Below are 24,068 nucleotides of genomic sequence, written 5' to 3'. Positions count from 1 at the left end.
TTAACCAGTAACTGCTTTGGTAGCTGCTTGTGTCGTTTATTAGGTAAGGCTGGTGTTATGATGAGTTGTCTATTTGAAATAACCTACCATAGCCCATATTTATAGGTAGAGCTCTTCATAAAACTGTAGGTAGGATATTTTGATTGCCTAAATCACCCTAGAAGAAAATGCTAACAGTGTTTAAATTTATGGAAGGATAAATTTATAGCAGGTAAGTAAAGTTTAGCTGAGTCTGTATAATGTACTCAAAGTAAGGCTGGATTAACATTGTTTCTGCAGGTAGCGTGAGGCTTTTCTAGCCTAAATGCAGTCAAATCCATGTACTAAATACTCTCACGCCACGCTTTTGTCTATCATGGAAATGTCCAGCTTTGCCGGTCATGCTGTGCTGCTTCTGCTTTTAAACTGTATTAGCAGAAACACCACATTCAGCTCTGAGAAAAAGCAGTGACTGCTGTGCTATGAAATCACAGTGATTTCATGATACTATAAAAAGGTTATTTTACATAAGTAGTCCACAAAAAACATTAGGTATATCAGTTTTCAAGTGTACCACCATGCACATTTTAAAGATTTTACTGCACATTAAACTTACAAAATGCCACATCAATGAGGTAAAAGCAGACTTGATATTAAACAGTTGGCCAAAAATGTACACATATCTGTCCGGAATGGGATTACCTGTTCTGTTGTAGTTCTTACTGAAGCTATTAAAAGGCACTAAATTAGATTTTTTTTAAGTTAGGCAGCATTGCTGTCCATAAATGAACTGGAGAGTGAACGGTACATTTTGAAGCTTTAACAAATCGAACTTATTTTTAAAACGTAAGGAAAAATTGGCCTTCAGAATATGAGCTCTTTAACACAGCACAGGGCTGTCATGTAAATTCTTAGGCACTGAATGTGAGCTATAGGTCTTAACCCTGCTGTTCTCCTGTGAGGACAAATGTTATTAAAGCAAGGCGTGCTGAAAAACCTCTCCCCACTTCTCTCCCTCTATTCGCTTCCATCAAGTTTCATCGCACTGCGCTGACTACTTAAATTGGTTTTGTGAAAAAGGATCCTATCTCCCTGATTTATTTAACAGAGCCATGCCAGGCCGCATTGTTCCGTGCATTCATATTAGAATACGGCCGGCTCCTTTGTGCCGGTAAAATGAGAGTTCCGCATTAACTAAATGATGAAGGCTCTTTCTTTTTTCTTTTTTTTTGTTTGATGAATGCCTGCATTTAGCGAGTCAGTGGCAGACCACAGTCCAAAGTTGTGATCCGGACACTGAAAGCCGGGCCAGCTGTTTTTGGGCCAGCATGCTTTAGCATTATTACAGCGGACAAAAAAGGATGCATGGACATTTTTCAGTATTACCTCAGGACGGATTTTCTAAATTAATTATTAGAAGAGTGCAGGGGAACGTCTCTCTGTATTTCTCCAATATTGATTTTCTTAATTAAATGTGAGATGGATGAAAGCAATGGAATGCTTTATCATTATGTGGACCTGCCTTGACATTTGATTTATATGCATAATATTAGAGAGAGGCAGTTATGTTAGCGTAGTATAGTACTGGGGTGGAAGTATGGCGGCTATAAAAAGGAGCTTGGCAGCTCCCGCTTGATTTTTCACACGCAGTCTTATCCTGCAGTGTTCTCTGGAATTAAAATAATTTATTTGCACAAACTCAGCTGAACTGCATAGATTAACATCTGCGATATGGCTCCTCTAATCTTGTTTATGAGCCATTCCAGTTGTAAACTCGTGTATGTTTTCCTCCCACTGTACCTGCAGCTGTAGTAATAGATGTTGACAGTCTGGAAAGCTTGAGGCCAGGACATGTTTTTTCCCCCCAAAAAGCTCATGAAGCCTTACACCTTTTTTGCACCTCTACTGGCTGGGCAGTATATTATCTAGCCCTCAGGAGAGCTCTTAAGTGTCAGATGCAGCCGTGTGATTAAGGAGACTCCTGACTGGCTGCTCTGGCGCTTAGCACAGAGAAATGTTCTGACGTCTCAAGAACATTGTGCTCGTGTGAACCCCTGGCTGTGATGGCATATGGCACAGCTGCGATTCAAATCTGAATTCTTTACCTAATGGCTGAGCCATTTAAGGTAAATTTGGTGGAATCTTTCTTTTAATTTAAAAAAGTGTACAGCAGTGGAAATTGTGGCATTACTTTATTATAAAAGAACAACTTAGCATCCTTGGCTAGGAACAGGCAGTATGGAAAAATATAGAATTTCACAATACTTTGCACTAGCAGACAGTAATGCCAGTAAAGATGGGTGATATAAATGCAAATGTATACCCTGATATTTCCCACTATCTTAATGATACAAGGTCATAAATATAAATTTTAAATGATTAAAAAATAAGAGTAAGAAAGAAGCCTGTGTCTCTTTCCAACATCATCATCTGCACCAGCAATGTAAATTGTTGTTCAGTTGTTTAACTTGTGTGCTGTGCTTTTTTGACATCATAAAAGTAGTTTAAGATTCCAGAGTTTATTCATTCATTGATTGATTCTTTTTTTTTTATTTTTTAAACTTGGCCAATATCTTTTGGCCACACCGCACGCTTCATTTTAGGGACAATACCTCTTTCCCTTTGTTTTATTGTTATTACCCTTCAGTCCATAGTTCCTAATAGTGCAGATATCATATTATGTACACATATTGGTGGTGTTGTGGGGTTAAACACGTGTATCCAGACAGAAGCTGTTTGTCATCATTTTCATGGTAAAAATCCATATCATGAAACAGTGTCATCAACAGTGCTGTACCTTCCTCCACTTTTTTGGATAGTCCCAGTAAATTATCTGTAGATGTTCAAATTATTTACAAATTAGTGGTTAGGTTTAGGACCAGGGTGAGGGTTTAGGTTTTGGGTTAAGTTTAAAGTTGAAATTAGGATTCAGGCCAGGGTTTGGGTTCAAGAAATTACAGTGAATTGAGTAGATATTTAGTTAGATAAGATACGATAAGATAAGATAATCCTTTATTAGTCCCACACCGGGAAAATTCACAAGTTGAATGTAAGTGCAAGATAAGCTAATAAAGCACCTACAGTGGGCCAGTTTACTCACCCAGTTGTTAAAAGTTCCACAAAACTGCTATCAAAAACTATGAGTGCAGTGATTTTTGTTTTAATATTTTACTGCATATAAATTAAACAGGACTACTTATGCTGTCATGGAGTCATCAGGATTCTCAGGGATCTTCTCAGACACGAAACCTTAAGCACATACTCTGCTTAAGAGCTCTTGTTAACATGCAGTTGATCTGATGATGTTTGCATTATGACCAGGAAAGCTGGTTGTGATGTAATTTATTATGACAATGAAATCACCCACCTCTAGCTCTCTCAGTCTTTCCGTTTCTCAGTTTCTGCTTCACCTTTCTCTCTCGCTCTTCCTCTATCATGCACTCACACTAATAGAATGACCTTATCAAAGCGAGTTGTTTAACTGTGGTGCTCAGCTCACATGAATCTCGTTTTAGAGTGTAGGTGTCTCAGCATAATCAATACTCTAGCGTCTGTGTCCTGAGGGCATTTGGTTTACAGCCAGAGCTCCGCAGCCAGTCAAAACAGAGACACAACTCATGTTGAGTTCTAGAACTTTCAGTACAGTTAGTTAGATTGTCTAGAACTTTTCCATTAAGGTTGAATGCGAGTTGCAGAATTGAACTATCCATGCTCTGCCCACAAATGCGCTAAATTGTAGCAACTGTCACGAGGTTGGACAAGTTTTACAGAATGTTGACAGAAATCTAATTCATCGCAGCTGTATCCCGAACTTGGGCATTGTTTTGCATGGGGCCAATTGGAAGGCCAAATAAACGGGATCTCCCCCTGCTGTCCCCTAAGCGTTCCAGCTTCTTTCTATGAGGCAAATAGCATAAAGTAGTTAATTCAGAGTAATTAGTAGCAATATTAGATATTAGTCATTTTTAATAAACAACTTATTTACACTTACTTAAGTCATCTTTATTAATACTTAGATTCAAGTGAATTATGACTTCAGTAAATCTGCTGTTTCATCAAAGAAGTACACAAATTGTAGTATTACCAAACTTACTGAAATCTAAAGTTACATTTAATGTTTAATTTATGTGAAATGTGACATTTTAATTAGACTTTGTGCTGCAGCCTTCAAAGTGCATCATGTCAAAATGCAGTCTTTTTTAGGTGCTGACTATTAGACAGGAATTCAGCCTTTTTTTCCCAGGTTTTTTTTTTTTGCATAACTGTCACAAACAAAGTCAGAGTGTTTTAAAGTGAAATGAAGCATTTTAGAGAAATGTGCTGCATTTGTTTAAAGTGGAGGTGATGGGTAGCAGGGGTCGTGATGTCAGCAACACAAGTATAGCCATTTTTTAATCTCTCCCAAATGACCTGTGAACCCTTACATGTCTTTTGAGTTTTTATTTGTAATGTCAATATGCTGGTAAAATAGTGGTAAATCTTTGAGGGCTATTTTGCCTCACAGCACCCTGCATGTAGCTATGGGTGCATTTTAAAATTATGTTTTAGTACAAAACCTAATCTCAAAAATATTAACTTATAACTATTTTATGCTATAACTCTCTATGAGAAAGCTTTCAGAGACATTCACTTATTTGAACGTCTGGGTCCTATCATCACCACTGTATATGATTTTCTCTATAAGCTGCTGATGGTGGTGTAATGGCGTAATCGCTGTGCTGAGATCACGGCAAGAGCTTATTTATAAGCCTGGTGACCAGCATCCTTGAGGCTCCTCCTCCTTCCTTTGATGTTGTTGCCAGACAACATGGGAAAAGTTGGGCCTACTCTCCTTTTAGTTGCTAGTCTATTGTGATGTGTTAAACTGCCCACATTGGTGGTATGTGAAGCCCTTTCTTAAAAGACTCAGACTTCTAGATTGGAAGCCGTAGGGGGTGTAGCCATGTTTTCTTTGGAGTTTGTCTTTGTTTTTGTTGAGGGAGTTAGGTTATTTTTATTTTTTATTTTTTTATTTTTGTTTCTTTTATTTTGTATAGGTAAATTAGTCGATTGGGGAGGTATAATTTTCTTTGTTCTTTTGGCTTAGACTGTTCCTGAAGCTTAACTTTCCACAATCCATAATAAAACTCATGAGACTAGTAATATGTGTTTGAGAGTGACTGGTATGGTGGTTTGGTAATGGGAAATTGAGGGAGAGATGTTTAGGTTGTGGCCTATCTTAGACGGATCGTAAGAAGAACATTTGACATCATACCACTCTGAATGACTTTGTTAACATTTTAAACATTTAATTGTGTTTAAAATGGGCTGCAAGGCAAGCCTTCAGTTGTGATCAATTTTCTTTTAATTGTCATTAATAAATATCCCCTTTCCTCTCATGAGGTGAATAATGTAGATATTTTAACAAAAAAATTATCTACAGTTTCTTATTGCCAGTGTACATTTGTACATGAGTACATTTGTGGGCGGAGCATGGAAGGGTTAATTCAGTCTACAGCTCTTCTGGCTGTGAAGCATTAGGTGCAAACACTGCGTACACTCACCTTACCATGAGCTCACACTTGGTTTGATTTCTGTTCCCTCTCTGGCCAGTGTGTAGGAGTTGATGTCATATTAGTCATCCAAGTGCTTAACTGTGCCAAAAAACATATCATGTGTTACATGTTGCATTAGTAATGAAACAAAATTGTTTTAAAACGTTTTTAACCAGAGTGACTAAAGCAGGTGTCAGGCCTTTTTGAAAATATTGTGGTGCTGGAAGCGACATGAGGTTTAAGAATGAGCAGTGCAGTGTACAGGAGATGGCATTCTCTATTATTTAATACAAAGTGGGTGTCTAAACCTTGTAGTCCCGGCAGTGTGACAGTGCGTGGGTGATTCAGAACCTCAGAAGCTCTCTGTTTTTCTGTTTGCATCAAGAAGAGTAAAGGCCAGAACTTTATGTCAGCGTATGCCTCAGAACACTGCATCCAGAGATGACACTTTTTTGTCTATAAAATGTGTTTTAAAGGTATCTAAAGCAGTACAAGAGGTACAAAGATGCACTGATTTATTACGATGCTTTGATCTGAGGGTGTTGATTTAATTGCACTGATTTTGGAGTATGTAAATCTGGGATGAATTATTCAAATATATGTTGAGTATGTAAGATTGCACTCTTACAAGCCTACTTTCAAATATGAAACAGAAGTGTGAAATAAAATCGTGTTGCTTTGATATATTTTTCCTATGTAATGTACACAATTAATGTCAATGCACCACTTTTTTCAGTGTAGTGAATGCACAAAAGTAAACAATGTAATGTAATACCATATGAACCTCTTCTGGTAAGTGAGGGATTGTGTGCCATAATGCATTAGAGGGCTTAGACTGTGACTGAGTTACAGTTTCATTGCAGATAGAGGCTTCATTAGCACTGTTTAATGAACATCCTGCGAGCAGCACCCTGTAACCACAATTATTACTACTACCATCAGGAGGCAGTGAACTGTCTGTATTTTTCTCATTCACTTATTTTCTTTCATCTATATATGTATTTGCCTCTCTCTGTTTAGGGATGTTGTTAGTGGGATTACTTTGAGCTTCAGCCCATTTCTGCCTGTCTGATTACCTACTGATTATCTTTCATAGCCATCTTTTGTCCATTTAATTAGGTTTGTACTTAGTCGAGATGCAAAGATTTGCTTTGATGTCTTGCTGGGTCACAAAATCAATCGACTGATTTTCTTTTTCCATTTTTGGTTCGCGCTCTTGATAAAAATAACCCCAACCTGTGTGTGTATGAATTTATCATTTGGAAACCTGTTTGGTTGACTGCTTCGTTTAGCCCATAATTGGCTAGACAAATTGTGGGGAGGGTTTTGCAATTCAGGAGAGATGTGCTGTCTGTTTTTGACAGGTGACTCTGAGCAGTGGCGGTGCTGCGTAGAATGAAAGGTGGGCTGCGGGTAGAGCGGGGGCTGATTCCCCCTGAGCCCTCACCTCACTCGTGACCCTGTCTGCTCCCAGACAAGCTGCCAAACCCTGCTCACTCACACACCCGTCCCATTGCTGCTCTGCGTCTAACAGCCTGCTGACAGCTTGTGACACAGGCCAGGGAGGACACGATTCATACACATAAGCTGCTGGAGATACAGTTCAGCAGTATTTAGCCAGCAGTGCAGTACTGAATGCCTTTAAACGACATCTAAATAAAAGTCTGTTTCATCAGCATTTCACAGTTGGGATTAGTCACTGTATAGTAGTAAATGTCCTATCTGGAGATGTCTGGCCATATTCCGTACAGTATTGTGCAAAATTCAGAGAACACTCTTCATTTGTTCATCTTCATTTCCTGTCGAAATAGCCAGTAATTCCAAGCGATTGATTATTCAGGAGATACTGTTTTTCTGAGGAGATTAATATAAAATAATCCACTTAAATCAGGACAGAGAAGGTCAAAGGAAAATAAGTGATAAAACAGGAAACAGGAGTTTCTCAAACTAGAGTTTAAAAAAAATATTAAGAGATATAGAGAAAAGTGAACTCCTAACAAATGTGCAAGAGCTGAAAGTCCACCGGACCCATTGCCATCAGATAAATGGTACTTAAAACTTTCATCTTTGAGAGATGAAGCTCCACTCTTGCTTCATATCTGAAAAAAAGTCGCTGTTGTTTCTGTCCATCCTTCTGCAACGCAACACTGTGAGTCTGAAAGGATGTGTAGCTGTTAAGAAAAATCAACTCGAACAAAGAAGCTGCTCTGAACAATGGACTGGCCACCCCAGAGTCCAGCCCTTAACGTCATTGAATGTTTTGGGGTTGTGAGAAGCAGAAAATGCATCCAACTCAAGTCATTTTTTGAGCTGCATGTGTTCTCAGAACAATGGACTGTCCACCCCAGATCTCATAACTCAGTAGTAAATGCAGTCAACTAAGACTGAAGTTTAAAGGTGTGGAAAAATATTCCTGCAGATTTTTTTGACAGACTAAAAGCAAGTCTCCTGAAAATAATGAAAGCGTGAGAGTGAACACACTGAATACTAAAAAAATTATATTTTGATATATTGATATGAATGTTATGATAAAATAATGATATTTAGTTGTTGAATAATCTTTGATTTAAATATGTGTTTGCTGCTTTTTTCTGACATTGAAAAACTAAAAACTTGGACTTTTATTATATTATTATAATTTAATAAATGAAAGATCTAACTTTTCAACAATATTGTTTCTGGCTAAACCTAATTTAACTTAAGCTCGCAAAGGAAGAGGAATCTAATTTACTTAATTCTCCCTTTACCACAGATGTAGTCATGCAGTTAGGACCTGTTTCTTGTCTGAAGGTTGCTTTTTCAGAAGTTATGAGACTAAAATATCTAACGAATAATACAAGCTTTGGCCTCACAATTAGGGTCATGAAAACTGCCTAAAACATCACTTGCATCAGACTACACTGAGTGGGGAAGTAATTACAGGGTTGAGTATGTGTTTTGTAATGTCATATGATGATCAAATCTATCAAAATACATAACATGACATTCACAGTAGTGGATTTTGTGCATGCCCGTTTATATAGATGTATATCATAGTCATACAGTATGTCCACATAAGCTGCATAAGCAAGTTTATTTAAATTACTGAACAACTGCAGTGTTTGAAATAAGTTTGTGATGATTTAGGCATCCAGCTTACATTGTACTAATTGACTTTCCATAAACTTCCACTTAAACTTGTTAGCTACACAGGCCTTATACACTAGCAAAACTAAAGAAGTAAACTTTAGAGAAGCAAACATGTTTTAACTGGTAGACTACATTAGAGACAAGAGGGAGATTTTCTAAGTTTGAAAAATAGTTTCTTCTAAAATCATTTTGACTGCCATATAAACATATAACAAAAACAGATGTGTTTATGTCTGAAAGAATGTGTTTTTTTTGCTCCTTTCTCTATGTCTTTTTCCATGCATATCCAAAAAAACCGACAAAAAACAGTCATGTATCCCTGTTGGTCCACCTCGGCCTCCCCCCTGTTTTCGGGGACCCAGAGAAAAGCAGCTGGGAGATGGAGAGCTATTTGGTCTTAAGTGGGTTCAGAGAGAGAGATTAGAAAGACAAGGGCTGAGTAGAAACGTCCTGCACCTGCTCTGCTGCACCTGTTTATCTCCCCATCTCTCTCTCTCTCTCTCTCTCTCTCTCTCTCTCTCTCTCTCTCTCTCTCTCTCTCTCTCTCTCTCTCTCTCTCTCTCTCTCTCTCTCTCTCTCTCTCTCTCTTTCACTGTCTGTCATTGTTCTTTGCTGTTCCAACATCACATCAGTGATGCCTCATACTCTTATTTGCTCTTTGTCTGATAAAAATGGCCATGTTTCTTACTATCAGTGCACTTCTTTATGTGGGAGAATCAGCTTTGTGCACTTTGATGCTTCATCAAAGCTTCCTAATGTCTCGTGTGATGTTCAAAGTTCTTTTGATCGTCATAGGTGTATGCCAAGTGCTGCCTTGATCGTCGTACACAGGTCTGAATGAGCTAATTTGATTAACCCTTGTAAGTCGCAGGTGAAAACAAAAGCATTTTGTATTTTTATATTAATTTCTCACCTGGAGCTCATAGAAACAATCAGTGAAGCTGTGTCAGAAGTGCAGATTTTAAACTTTCAACCTATACTGCATTTGTTTCTGTACGTAAAAGGGGTGGTATTTTGTTTGACATTTGTTATTGTTGTGCATACAGTCTTGTTTTGTGGAGATAAAGAACATTCTTGATGTCTTGCTATGTTTTTTTTCATTGTTTGATATGAAAACTAATATAGTTAGAAGCTGATACAGAATATAGGTCAAATGTAAATATAATTTCATTAGGCAGCTTGCTATATAAGATGCAATTACGCAGTTACATTTGACCCATAAAGCAAAAAGAAAGCAATAACATATGTTTTATTCATGTACGTTGGCTATTGGTGTCTGCCAGGTACTTGTGCTGCTATCACTTTACATGAGCTGTGTTATCTGACTAGTACAGCAGTTAACAATTAGGTCGCAGTGGGACATCATTCAGTCACCTCATTTAACACTGCCAGCTCTCTTTCTCTCCCGCTCTCTTTGGGACATGTGGATGTGATGGTACGGTTTGCATTTGGAGTGGGAGTTCATCTCGTCTATAATAGATAAAGAACAGACAGACGTGTGCTGGTGTCTGTAGGCTGATGAAAGGACAGGGTCTGCTGCAAGCGCTAGTGTATATGGAAGCTGCTGTTGGATGTGTGTCAGCTGTGCTCTAACTTTGATTAGCACTGGGCAATACGCTTCTCTGAGTATATCATGTGTACTATCAGTCTTTCTAGAACACTAAAGAACAGCATGTATCACAGAGTTTAGACTAATTTTAAAAACAGCGGCCAGCATTTAATAACTGTATAAACCACATAAAAACATGTCTCAGTTGGCAGAGAAATGAATCAACTACATCATCTGATTATATTATATATATCCATCCAACCATCCATCCATGTTCTAAGCCGCTTCTCCGTCAGGGTCGCGGGATATTATATATATATATATATATATATATATATATATATATATATATAGAGAGAGAGAGAGAGAGAGAGAGAGTGTGTGTGTGTGTGTGTGTGTGTGTGTGTGTGTGTGTGTGTGTTAAATGATTATCTGGTGCATTTATCTCCTCTGACTTATTCACAAATTTTAGAAAAACTGAATATCATGATTCATAATGACCCTTATTCATCAAAGATCAAATCTGATCTGAAATTTAATTGAGAGTTTTGATATTTAAATTTTTTTTTCAGTGTCATCTTTGTTGTATATTTACAATAAAAAACAAAATTCTGGTAGGAGTACTTGAAAATGTAATTATAGCAATTTAACAACCAGATTTGTTAATAATCAACAATAATCAATAATATCAGTAACAAGAATAATAAAGTCATACTAACTGTGCTTTTGCTTTATACTATACTAAAATAATCACATCATTCTACCCAATTAAAACTGCACTACATAAGATTAGGGAATTTGGAGACCTCTCTGGTGGAAATGTGTAATTGCAATCAATGTACAGAAGAACATTTTGTAACATCGGTTCAGCTTTGGACCTCTTTCTAAGCGGATGAATCTGATGATTGCCAGTGTGTTGAGAGTGTATTCAAAACAAAAGACAAAACTTGGAAAAGTTAAAAGCCACGTCTGACATGTCTGAGGATGTGAGTATAATGTTGGTTTTGCTTTCAGGACCTTAGCCAGACCTTCTTTTTGTGCCTGTATGAGTGATGTTAGTATGTTAAGACATATGATGAGGTCCAAAAAAGTGGGTGGTATGCGGAGCATGTCCTACTTGACCCCAAACTACTTCTGTTTTATTGGTTCCCTCTCAAAGCATCTGCATGAATTAGGGCGTGTAGATTCTATGTGCATGGGTGCAAACTGCGGTGTGTCCTTTGCAAATTATATGTAAATAAGGCATAATGTCCAGGCACTTGTTTCCATGTACTGAAGCTGATTAATCAGTTATGCTCAAATCACAGCTTGTTTCACTGTCGTACAACAGTTTCATGCATCAGACATAGAGTACTTAGTATGTCGTTCAGACCGGTCAAATCTGCCCTAGTTTCTACTCAACTTTGATGAATAAGGGCCATTTTGCGTCGTGAAAGTGCCTACAAGTATCGTGATGTGTGGGCAGTGGTACATGGCTCCCTCTCCTGCTCTGTACACAGAGCACAAGGACCCTTAGCCTTCTCCACCTCCTCAACTTCACTGCCCCCACTCATCCGGGGGGATGGCGAGGAAGTAAGTAAGTAAGTGAGGATGATAAAGGAGAAGGGGGTGGGGGTTCTTATCTGTGGCTGACCAGGGGCAGGATAATCCCATCACACACAATGGAGCTGAACAGGACAGATTTCGTCCAATCAGAGCCCTTGCCTGAGTCTGCCAGAGACTCAAACACAGCACAAGCACTTTCATACAGAATGACCTGCACAAAACAGGATATCAGAAGCGCAACACAAACATATTATTGTTGTCATATCAAAAACTAGTGACATTTTTTTGTTCATGATTTGCAAACACCAGCTGTGTTTTACATTATATCAATGAAGAATAGATCAATAGAAATATGTACATAGTAAACAGTGCTGTGCAGAAGTCATAGACGACCCATTATTCATTTAAACTGCCATTAAGTACAAGTTATTAATTTAGTAGCATCAGAAACAATAAATATTGTTCTTGTAGACTTTTTTCGGACTCTGAAGCAAGAGTGTAGCTTGATTTTCTCTCGAAGATGAAAGCTTTAAGCACGGTTTATTCGATGGTGGCAGTTTTGGTGGTTGTAAGGAGTCTCATTTTCTTCATATTTTTAAATAATTTTAAAGTTTCACTTTTGGGAAGTTATTTTCCTTCGACTTTCTTCTTCCTAACACAAGTGGATTATCTTATATGTAACCTCTTGTAAAATGAATTGTTCTTAAAGGCTCCTCTGATTTTAAATTAAATAAATGAAGGAGGCTCTCTAACTTTTGCGCAGTACTTTAACATGAATGTGGAGAACATTCTTTCCTTCTCCTCTAAAGTCAACATTTTAGAGTTAAGGTTTTGCTTTGATCAGGACAATATTCATGCAAAACTACAGCAAAGCAGCAAACTGTTCAGCCATTCAGCTTTCATTAACATAAGTTTATGTATGTAGTTAGGCAGCAACTCCTGAAATTAACTGACAGCCCATTTGTTTCCTCTGCCAGGCTGATTGGGCGCTTGTCGTGGTTGTGTTATTCTGAATGCTGTAATCACAGGGATAGCATCTTCAGCTTAGCTATTCTTAGCCTTTCCCTTTACCTTTCCCTCTTTGGCTGATCTGACAGATGGAACTGCTATTCTTTTTTGAGCTCGCTCTCTCTCTCACTCACTGTGTGTGTGGACTGCTCCAGCAGCCCATTGATTGACTGTAATCTGGTTGTGGCCACACGGCCCAACGCTGTTCCCCGCGGCACTAATTATGTGCAGAGTGATTTACATCACAGCCCTGCCCCATTCTAATCTAATCTGATTTAGCCCTGCCACTCTGGTTCCATCTCTAACGCACACGTATTGAGTTTGTGTCACTCCCGCCCTCTGTTTGGCCCGGCAGCACCCCAGAAAGTGCAGTCTAGCTTAGCCTAGCATAGCCTCAGTGTCCGTCCTGGCCAGACCATTGAGCCATTGTGGCTGCATCTGTAGGCCAGCAACAGGGGATACGGGGCAGAGAGAGCCAGCCTGGCCAGCCCTTCATGCACACAAAGTTGTCTGTAATGGAGAGTCAATCAGGGAAGAGGAAACTCTGGCTGGGATCTGTTAGCATTGCTGCAGTGGAGTAGTTTTCTCAGAGTAATGTGTGCCAGAGCACTGGAGTTTTGGCCATTACTTCCTGCTGTTTTGTTTTTCCAGTTGGATTAGTTGTCTAATGAAGCTGAGGATTTGGTTATACGTTCTTTCATCGTCTGGATATAAGCTGACAAACTGTAACTATTACTGTTACAGCCATGGAATAGTTTACTTTTGCTAACTTGTATCAGAACTCTGCATTTTTGGCAATTGATGCCTTTTAATTTGTTTAAAAAGCTGAAGATGCATTTATATTCCTTCATTTTCTGAATATAAGTGTAACTGTCTGCACATTGTTGAGGGTCTTCCCATTTCATGTGACCTGAAGACTTTGTGGTGGATTTCTCCGTTACGTTGGTTTTAGGGTGTTTGATTGCTGTGGTGTCCTGCTTAGCTTGGCAAAACCTGGGCCATCCGCTATGAGCTACAGTCTGGTGACCAATGGCTCCTACAAGGACAAGTTCCACCGGGGCAGTGCCCCTAATCTGCTGCCCCCACCCCGCTGCGAGAGCCTGGGCCTGCGGCCCATGCGCAAGCGCCTCAGCATAGATGTCCTGAGGAACAGGACTCCTGAACTAGGGCCCATCAAATGGCCTTCGCTGGTCACCATCTGCAAATGGAAGCAGAATCTGACAGAGAGACTGCTGAAACGACGCCATGGCAGCTACGATCAGGTCAGCATGAGCTTTGGCTTTGGCTGGAATTTACCATCAAGCCTTGACTATGTTTTATAATATCACAGTGTGAATTTAAAAATCAGGATTTTTTCTAACCAATGACTGTCTGCTTTAAATGTGTAGTTCTGTGGTTGTACCTTGAAACAGTGCAAAGTTAGTAATGCGAAGAATACAACTAATGTTGCACAGATACAATGTCAGGTAATGTTATGTTTACCTGGGTTTGCCACAGTTTACCTCCATTTACAGTCATATGCAAGTTTGAGCACCCCTGGGTTTTTTTTTATTTTCTTAGTGAAGTTTATTGAGCTTAAATTTTGGGGAAGGACTAAAATATGGCCTGTGAAAAAGCTTTGGCACATTTTATTAAAAAAAATGTTTTTATTAAAAAATTGAAAGAATTAGAGGGAAAAAAACATGCTGAAATGTGTGTGCACAATAATTGTTTAAAAGTCAGATGTCAGGTTGTATTTCACAAGAGTTAACATCACATATCTAAGCCTAAAAAGAAGGTCTAACCCTAACCCTAACCTAACCCTAGATGTTTAGATTGTGAATACAAAATCAGCATTATACTGATAACCATATGATAACATCCTCGGAACACATCTTTCACAGAGTTTTGACAGAATTCTCTTTCAGTATTCAGCACACTTGCAATCATTCATCTTCTTGGGGAAGGGGTCTGAGGGACAATCAGTGTTTCAAATTGTTTTTCCACACATTGCATACAATTACAGATTTCCACCAGAGATGTGTCCAGATCCCCAAAGCTTACATAGTGCAGCTTTAAGCTGAGCAAATAGAAATAAATTGTGCACTAAATTACAATATTCACATAAATTCTCTGTAAAGGATGTCATTTGACTGAGAGGACGTTTGTATACAACTGTGTTCTAGACAGATGATATAGGTTATCCAGGTAACGGAACTGTGGATGGTTGAATAGATATGGTGGGAATATTATAATTAAGATATTAGAGTCACCACACTGGAGTCTTTAAGCTTCTCATTTACACTAATATTCTGAGTTATTAACCTTTTGAGCAGTGTCTCAAACAGCTTTGTGATATCAGCATTTTCAGTCCCACTTTCATTAGGTAATGCCTCTCTCTCAGCCTCTCTCACTCTCTCTATCTCACTCTCTGTGGGCTGCTAGCTCTCTCTGAGAGGTTTATTGAACCATTGAACCCGTTTCATAATTTCAGAAGTTGCTTGCACCGCCTGGCCCTCTCCCAAAAGCGTACAGTGCATTAGCTTTTGAGCGTGGCTCATGGAAGCGAGGTGCCTGGGGAGAAAAGCCTTGTGACTTGGAGCAGAGTGCGTGGAGCTGCGTGCTGTCTGAATGATGACTCAAGTCATCTGAAATGTTATGTTTTATTTACTGCAAACAATTTTTATTTATTTTGGTTTTATCACATTATGTCATAGTCAGTTTGCTAAGCAGTAAGTCTTTCGCATATTGCGTAACTAGCCACTGATATAAAGGTTCTCAATCCTTCAATCCCTCATCTCAATCTGACCATTTTTTTGTGTTTTCCTTTAGGTTTCTACACCAGCCCATGTGGGGCTTGTTATTTAGTTGTGCTGAATCAGGTGTGCTGCATGAGACAAAGTAAAAATGTGCATAGTGTGGGGCCACCAGGACTTAGATTGGGAACCCCTTTACTAAATAGTAGTGTAAATTACCATGTGGAAATTTACAAGGAGGGGGAGTAAAAACAAATTAAAACATTGTTTAAAAAAATAAAACAAAACATAGCGAATGCATAAGTGATAAACAGTAATAATTATTTATGTTCTTAACAGGTATTTTGTGTCACTTCCTCAGTTGGTATCTTTAGATTTTTCTTATTACAGTACTAATCTATTAGATTTATGTTTGTATCACCAAATTGAGCTAGTTTAAATGTTTGAATATTTTTTAAATTTACTGGGTCAACCGAAACAATTTTAAACGGTATAAAATGAAAATGAACTGTTATATGAATGTTAACTGATGTTAGCTTGGTAAACCAATGACATGCAAGTAGTTACAGTAAGCTACAGCTAAGAAAGGATGTGAATAAGCAGTTGCAGGTATATGCATACACTGCCATATGCACTGATCTGCTCTGCATGCACTGCATTGAGTGAGGATTACCTCATTCAGAAATTGCTAACAAAGAATGAAAGTTGGTAGGCCAGCTTAACTTAGCATTGTGCAAATGTGAGCTAGTCTATACTAGCGTCTACTCACTATTAAGCCAGTTTATACAGTTGAATGAATTTCAGCTTTTAGCCATGAAAATCGTATCAGTTATCATAGTTAGAACAAAACATGGTGTAATTTGATAAGAATTATTTCTTAATCATAGCTTATTGAAAAAGCAGAGAAACCTAAAAGGTTGTAGGAAGTTTGTAAATGGAGATGTTTTAGCATCCTGTCATCTGTCCTTTGCAGTTTGTTTTGTTTTTGTAATCTCTTGATGTTGAAACAATTGAAAAGATTCTAAGTGCTAACTCAAACTCATTGGCACAGAATGTAAGTGAAAGTATGTGTAATTGAACTATGTCGCTAGTTACTAGTCATGGCCGAGTTCTAATTAGCAGAAAAGAGCAACAGGTCAAGAAGAGTTGGAGCAGAGAGTCACTGATAATTCCACGAAATCTGACAGAGAAATCACTACCTTAGTGGAGATGATGAAAAGTTAGATGGCATACTGGCATGTACTTGTTGGATGATTAATAGTAGACCTGAGCTGTCTCTCTCTTTTTCTTGTCTGTCTTCTTCTTTCATCTCTCTACGTCTCTGCATCTCTGCAGCGCTCCAATCAGTGCTGCACCAGCACAGCCTCCAGCTGTTCACCTCTGCCTCCTGTCATTAAATTATAATCAGCTTTCCGTTTCACGTGCAGCTCTGTGGAATCTCGGTCCACTCCTTGCGCACTCTGCGTAATCTAATTACCCACACCCTGCAGGAAGCGCTCCTCTCACCCTGCATTATTTAAGATAGAATTCAGAGGGGCGCCTCGGCCAGGGTAAGGTCACCTGTGCTGTCAAAAAGCTGCTCCACACTGTCCTCACCAGGTCACGGTTCAATTGGCTCTGAAATCTCCATGCGCAAAGTGTAGACTAACAGTCTACTTTGTATAGCAGCTCTGAGCTAATCTAACATTGCTTACTGTTCTTACCTACTAGGCATAGGCCAGAGTAGATAATTTGGTAATGTGTTATTTTGATGGTCCATTGCAGATAATGTCTTATCTTACGTTCACACCCCCTGGAAGGGGCTTTCTAGCCTTCAGTTCAATATTGTAGCGCCTTTGCATAAGAATATGCAGAAAACATTTTACATACAGGCAAATGCTGTATCATTTTCTGCAGGCACTCCTAACAGCAAGTCTTTAACAAAGACTAGAAATGCCCAACACTGCACTACCCCAACTTAAAGCCAGAGAGGGGTGAACTAGGGAGGACACATGGAGGGTGGACACAATTTAACAACGCAAATGCATCACATTAACATGCACAACAACATTGATAACAGCTGTAACGAGCATCCTTCTTCTACTGGGAGCATGATACCTTTAAGAGCCACTTTGATGGCCACACCCCCTAAGGTCCCCCCTAATGAGATGGCCTGTCTTGTAATCTGCGTTCTAGTTCATCCCAGAGGTGTTTGATGGGGTTAAGGTCAGGGCTCTGTGCAGGCCAGTCAAGTTCTTCCACACCAAACTATCCCAACCATGCCTTTATGGACCTTGCTTTATGCATTGGGGCTCAGTCATGCTGGAACAGAAAAGTGCCTTCCCCAAACTGTTAAAAGTTAGAAGCATACAATTGTCCAAAAAGTCTCTTGGTATGCTGAGCATTAAGATTTCTCTCCACTGGAGTCTAGGCCAACCCCTGAAAAACAACCCCATAGCATTATCCCTCCAGCATTCTCCTGGCATTCACCAAACCCAGACTTAATCATCAGACTGTTAGAGAAGCGTGATTCATCACTCTACAGAATACGTTTCCACTGCTTCAGAATCCAGTGGGGCATGCTTTACTTCACTCCATCCGACGCTTGGCATTGTGCTTGATGAAGTAATGCTTGCATGCAGCTGCTCAGCCATGAAAACCCATGCCATGAAGCTCCTGGCGCACAGTTTTTGTGCTGATGTTATTGCCAGAGGAGGTTTGGTCAGCAGAGCATTGGCGACTTATGTGTCTCAGCACTCCCCTTTTCAAAAATAATACTCAGAGTTGATCCTGGAACATCTAAGTTGTTGCAACATTGACATCTTATTACAGTACCATGCTCTAATTCAGTGAGCTCTTTAGAACAACTTATTCTTTCACAAATGTTTGTAAAGGCAGACGGCATGACTAGATGCTTGATTTTATGTGGCAATGGGACTGAATGAAACACCTGAATTCAGTGATTAAGAGGTGTGTCCCAGTACTTTTAACCATATACTGTACATCATACAGACATTTAGAATCCCTGTGGTGTCAATCCTGACCGCTAGCCTAGTGACTGATCTATCAGCTAATAAGTACAGCCATTAGTGTGTAACTCTTACCTCCGACTTCAAACACAATCATAAAGAAAACAGCAATTCTATCCTTCCAGCTGGAGAAAAGAAGCCAGTCTCAGGTAAGCTATCTAGATCTAGACCAGCTACCTTGCTAACTGTAACTTTCGGCTTGTCCTCTTCATCTGACAAGCTGTTTCTGTCGTTCAAGAAATCTATTGCCTTCATTGCAATGGTTATTAGAATAATTTGCTATGTAGATATCTGGCTTCCTTCAGCATTAATTAGCCAAAATAATAATGGCCCACTCCCAGAAACAGAAATCTACACCAAAGCAGTTGTAGTTTTTTAAAGTTCCTCTCACCATTAAGGTATGTGACCAGAAGAGGTTTTTCTTAGTCTTTAAACAAGAAGACCTCACTCTGTAGTCTACTGTGGCTCTATAGGATGTGAGTAGACATGTTTACAACAGAACAAGTAGTGATAGAGCTTTTTCCATTTTTCTAGAATTTCCCTCCCCTTGATTTTTCCCCCAAACTCTAATGAACGCAATGCTCCCCTAAACTTAGATGCAATTAGTCAGCCAAGACAAGTTTTCTTTTTTAGTTTTGCTCTGGAATTATGAGGCTGCATGCCTTAATCATCATACACTTGCCCCAAACTGTGCTGAGTTGTAGTTACTGATGCTCTATCTGTAAAAAGTCAAAAAGTGTAAATTTTTTCTGTTCTTATTGCTTAACACTAACCCTAATGCACTTGATAATGAACTGAGTTTCAACCTGTAAGGATCATTCTGACAGTTCTGAAAGTCCAGTTTAGTTGATTTTGGAGGGGTTCAGTCTACTTGTGTAAAAGTCTAAAAAAATAACAGAAAATTACACAACAGTCTTCTAAGCCTTTGGTTAGCAAATATGGACAGGTTCATTAGAGCAGTCTTTATGAGTGCTTTCATATAGTATGGTACAGGGTATAAACAAAGCAGCACACACATACCTCTCGTTGCCTTTAAAGGGCAGAGTGGAGCGGAATGTGTGCTCAGAGCCAGACTAAGTCGCTGCCACTCTTCAGACGGAGATGAGAAACTCCACTGTGTTGAAAAGTTCCATCCTTTACTTTAAACAAGCCCATTAGGAATGTCATTCTCTCTTTTTTCACACTTGCTCATGCTCTCTCTCTCCCCCTCTCTCTCTGTTTCTCAGCAAACAGCACAGACACGTTTCATCACAGACTAGTTTTCAGCTGGAGAGAGTCTGTTTGGTGTGAAGTGTACGATGGAGAAAATCACAGTTGATATTGCTTTTTGAAGGGTTCATATTCCTCGGAGTAATGGAGTCATGGTTTTTTACGCGCCCTGTTATGACAATGGTAAGCTGCAGATGCCACCTTGTGGTAAGCTGCTGTAATGACCATCTTCGCTTTTGGTAAGTTCAGTCAGTCATGTAGTTCTGCTGATGGGACAGAAGGATGTAAACAGGCCATGTGTGTCTTCTTTGTTTAGTCTTTTTTGACATCATATGTTTTCAGTATGAACTAGGGCTGTATGATATATTATTAATTTATCCTAAACTTATCCATAAACTTTTTATAGACTTTATTTAATATTTTGTAGTGCAGCATCATATATGAAGAAGCCCTGATGTAGATGCTAAGTAATACAGACGTGATATTCAGCATACAAGCAACGCCATTCACTATTTGACTTCTTTCTACATTTGCCAGTGGAAAAAAAAAATTCAAACAGTCTTCAACATCCATCCCAGAGAACCTGTAAGAGCATTGTTATTCTTCAAAATGATTAATCTCAGTCTAGAGACTACTGCGATACTGATGTAGGAGACCTGTAGGCATATTTAGAATAGATGTAGAGTTTGGTAAATTTGTCATTTTAGCCGGAGTGGTGCTTTAATACTGAAGAACATTGAAAGGTTACAGCAGCAACAAAAAAGGCTATGCAAAAGTGCACGTTTTGTAAACAGGAAAACTAGTGTATGGATTTACAGGATGCACACTAAAGTTCAGCAAGTTTACAAATGCTTGCTTGAAAGCAGGTGAACATCTACATGGTTTAACACAATCTAGTCTAATGAGATTGAAAAATATGCCCACAGATATTATATATGTGTATATATTGTTCATTTCAAATTTCAGTGATGCTTTGGTCACGAGCTATTCGCTGACATTTTGTGACATTTTCATGGTTCTCTCAGAATAGTTGTGTAGATGACGTGGCTTCACGGTTTGTTAGCAGCTGTGTCAACAAGTTGGCATTAACACCTAGTTGTGACAAATGCACAACCGCAAAATGAACAAGATCTATAAATCATTTGGAGTACTTGTGCTTATTTTGTTTTATTATTATTGTTGTTATTATTATTATTATTGTTATTATTGTTGTTGTATTTAGAAGTGTTCTTTACAATGTGACCATGTGTATTTTTGTCATGGACTCTCCAGTTCTGTCACATACTTGAAAAAGTCCGGTAGCATTTTGAGGTCAAACATGGCACAGTGCTGAGCGAGATGAGTTCGGTGATGTAATTAGTGAAAGTGAATGCACCGTTGGTGCTGCAAGTGTGCTCACTTCTCTGGGCCAGTTGTTATTTTGGGACAGCATATCGCACACTGTGAATAAGATGCATCTTTGGAGGATGAATACGCTCCATGCAAATGGCCTTCTAGCAGATAAAAAGAGGAGCAGAAAAGAAGACAGCACGCATGTTCATATCTCATTAGAATCACTCATCTTTTCCACTCCTTGTTTCAGTTGCTGTGGCAACCGCTCAGGACAGGCAGTGTGTGTTTGGAGCATGTGCGTGCATTGGAGCAAGTGTTGTACACTTACGAACACATTCACCTAATCTAATGTCAACTATAGTTCAGCGGAGAATGAGAGCTTGTAGCGTTTGCAGATTACTCACAGTGTTCTCAGCACATATGTGTTTTCCATTGGCTTTGAAGTTCCTTGCTGAAAATGTAATTCACTGAATTTACTTTATTCAAATGTGCTCGTCATTTCCACATGAATAAAACATATTACATTATGGTACTTGCTGCTAAAAGTAAGCAAACTGAAAGAGATAATTGTGTTGATTATATTATTTTATATTTTATTCATGTGGAAATGATGTACTCATTTGAATCAAGTTCAACATGACAGTGTCTGCCTCTGGTGAAAACAGGTGTACAGAACTTTTTTAAGCTAATAGCCTCAAAGGCTTTTTTGATTATGGCAGAAGATACAAGCACTTTGCATTACATTAAATAGAAAAGCAGGCTATCATGAAAGGAGACTGAATGACTGGGTTTTGAAATTCGTCACAAACCGCTGTCTGTTCGAATGTCTGACGTCATTCGTTTCAAAACTGTTGATGAATTGAACTTACAGTGGTGTGGTGGTGGACTGTGATGTCCTTGGTCATATATAATTGAAAAGCCAAGATTCTTTTTTTCCTCTAATCTTTCTTTAAAAATGTTCACATCACAATACACCAACGGTAGAAAAGTAGTATCAACCAATTATAGCTGAAGGCGAACACTCAGGGCCTTGGGAACTAAAAATGCATGTCTGTAATTTTTCTGTTATTTTGATCCAGTAGAATCATGGTTGTATTTAAACTCATACCAGTATTACTTTTGTTTTATTGTAAAAGTTTTGGATGTAAACAAAAGGCTTCAGTTCTTAGAACGGTGATGGTTAATTAGCCAATGAGGAATTGCTTTTCTTTATGCTGTCTTGGTAGACATAGATAAGTGAGCTCTCCCATAACTCATCAGATTAACCATTAGCATAATTATGTAGTGACAGTGGAATCAATAAAATCACATTTTGATTTCAAATGGGAGAGATTCATTTAAAAGTAATGTCACTGCAGGCCTTCTAGAAGTCCTAGATAAGTCACTGAATGAATGCGAACAATATTTTAATCAATTAGAAAACGGGAAATAGTGGCAGCAGCTTTACTCCATAGCTCACTACTGAATGTTCTCTGTGAAACTGTTACAAGGTAAACTCTGTGCTAATATGTCTGTCATATTCTTAATGCAAATGTCTTTTAGAAGCTTCAAATGTCTGTGTTTGATATAGAACTTTCTTTTGTCAAGTTTCTGTCCTATCTTAAATGATGCAGCAGTTTGCACCGTTTTTGTACCAACAAATTTTCCCTTCTACCTGAAACACTGTAGCAGTTACATTCTAGTTCATAAATGCAGCAGTAATGTAGTTGCTGCACTGTGTAAAATGTAATGGAAATTTAGAGTAGGATATTAACTTCAGCCTTGTCAGAAAGTGTTCATGCGAATTAGTTTGCTTAGCGTTAACTACTAGAATCTAATAGGGATGCCAGCAGAAGTTAATGTGGGGATTATTACTCATGTTTTGATCAAGTGTTGACATTTATGGCTCAAATTAAAGGCCTAGTTCTAGTAGTCATAGCTTGCCACTGAACTAATGATTGGCTGGCCTGCTTTTCCTCGGCCTTCTCTAATCCCTAGACTTTCAAGTCAGTGAACTTCATTCAGTAGAATCTAAATTGACGTCCATATATGAAGAAATAATTGTGACACTGGAGCTCTGTGGGGATGTAGCCAGTAGGGGGAGTAAAGCTGTCTGGCCTGCAGTGAGTTTGCTGTGTGGAGGTGATTGTAATGTAGCTGGATGGTTTATCATGGGCGGTTTAGCATCACATACTGTGTGTAAAGCCCCTTGTTTTGATTAAAAGTGACTGAGTGACTTATAAATAGACCTGTTAATGAATCGTATTGTAGCAGTGGGCCGTGGGCTGTACATGTTTCTGTACTCAGCCATGAGTTATCTTTAGGCTATGCTGGTTTCCTGAAAGTGTTACTGGATTAATTGAAGCTTGCATTCAATTTTTAGAATTTAGAGCATGGTGTTTTAAATTGATGATTGGGAACTAAGTTCTTGCTTTTTACACAGTTTGTTTTCTCTTTACTCATCTTCGTAAGGAGAGGCAGGAGCATTTTAAAATCATGTACACCCATTAAAAAGTTTCCAATTATGGTTCCAAATTTTTTATTCACTGTTTTCAGTAGTATGAAAGCAATTTTGTTGCAGATTATAAAAGGATTAAAATATGGTACTATGTGTGGTAGTTCTCTGTATAGGTTTCCAGTAATTGGTAGAATGTAAAAAAAAAAATGAATTAAGCCTAGATGAACAGACCTGTAGGTTATTCGGTGTTAGCTGAGAAAGCTGTGTCTGAGACTGGAGTCATAATAAAATTAACATCCATATAAAACCATAAAAGAACTAATTTTTGATCCTTAAAGAACCAGAAAGAGATGTCTCAGGGTCTTTTTATCTCTTTCTCTCTCTCTCTCTCTCTCTCTCTCTATATATATATATATATATATATATATATATATATATATATATATATATATATGTATATACACACAAACACATATAAAATGAATCACAATAACAATGACAATAAAATAGTCGTCACCCTTCAGATGATATATATTGGTTCCGTTGCCAAATTAAGGGTTTTTCCTAAAACCTTTAGATTATATGGAGGTTCTTTTCACTTTG

General features: G+C 38.5%; 1 protein-coding gene across 29 annotated transcripts in view; it reads left to right on the top strand.

The window, feature by feature from the left end:
* The window catches only part of dlg2 (discs, large homolog 2 (Drosophila)), a 355,760-nt gene that overhangs the window by 200,023 nt on the left and 131,669 nt on the right, over positions 1 to 24,068 (top strand). The window contains exon 1 of one of the 29 annotated variants that reach the window (XM_017692674.2): positions 13,737 to 14,006. The exons of the other annotated variants lie outside the window; for them this stretch is intronic. Within the exon in view, the coding sequence (XP_017548163.1) occupies positions 13,752 to 14,006 (255 nt within the window). The 5' untranslated portion in view covers positions 13,737 to 13,751. Of the gene's footprint in view, positions 1 to 13,736; positions 14,007 to 24,068 lie in introns of those variants that run through there. 29 annotated transcript variants of the gene reach the window in all.

Source organism: Pygocentrus nattereri, chromosome 18, assembly GCF_015220715.1.
Source record: "Pygocentrus nattereri isolate fPygNat1 chromosome 18, fPygNat1.pri, whole genome shotgun sequence".
NCBI lineage: Eukaryota > Metazoa > Chordata > Actinopteri > Characiformes > Serrasalmidae > Pygocentrus > Pygocentrus nattereri.
Note: the sequence above shows the minus strand (reverse complement) of the source record. Positions and strands in the feature narration are given on the sequence as shown.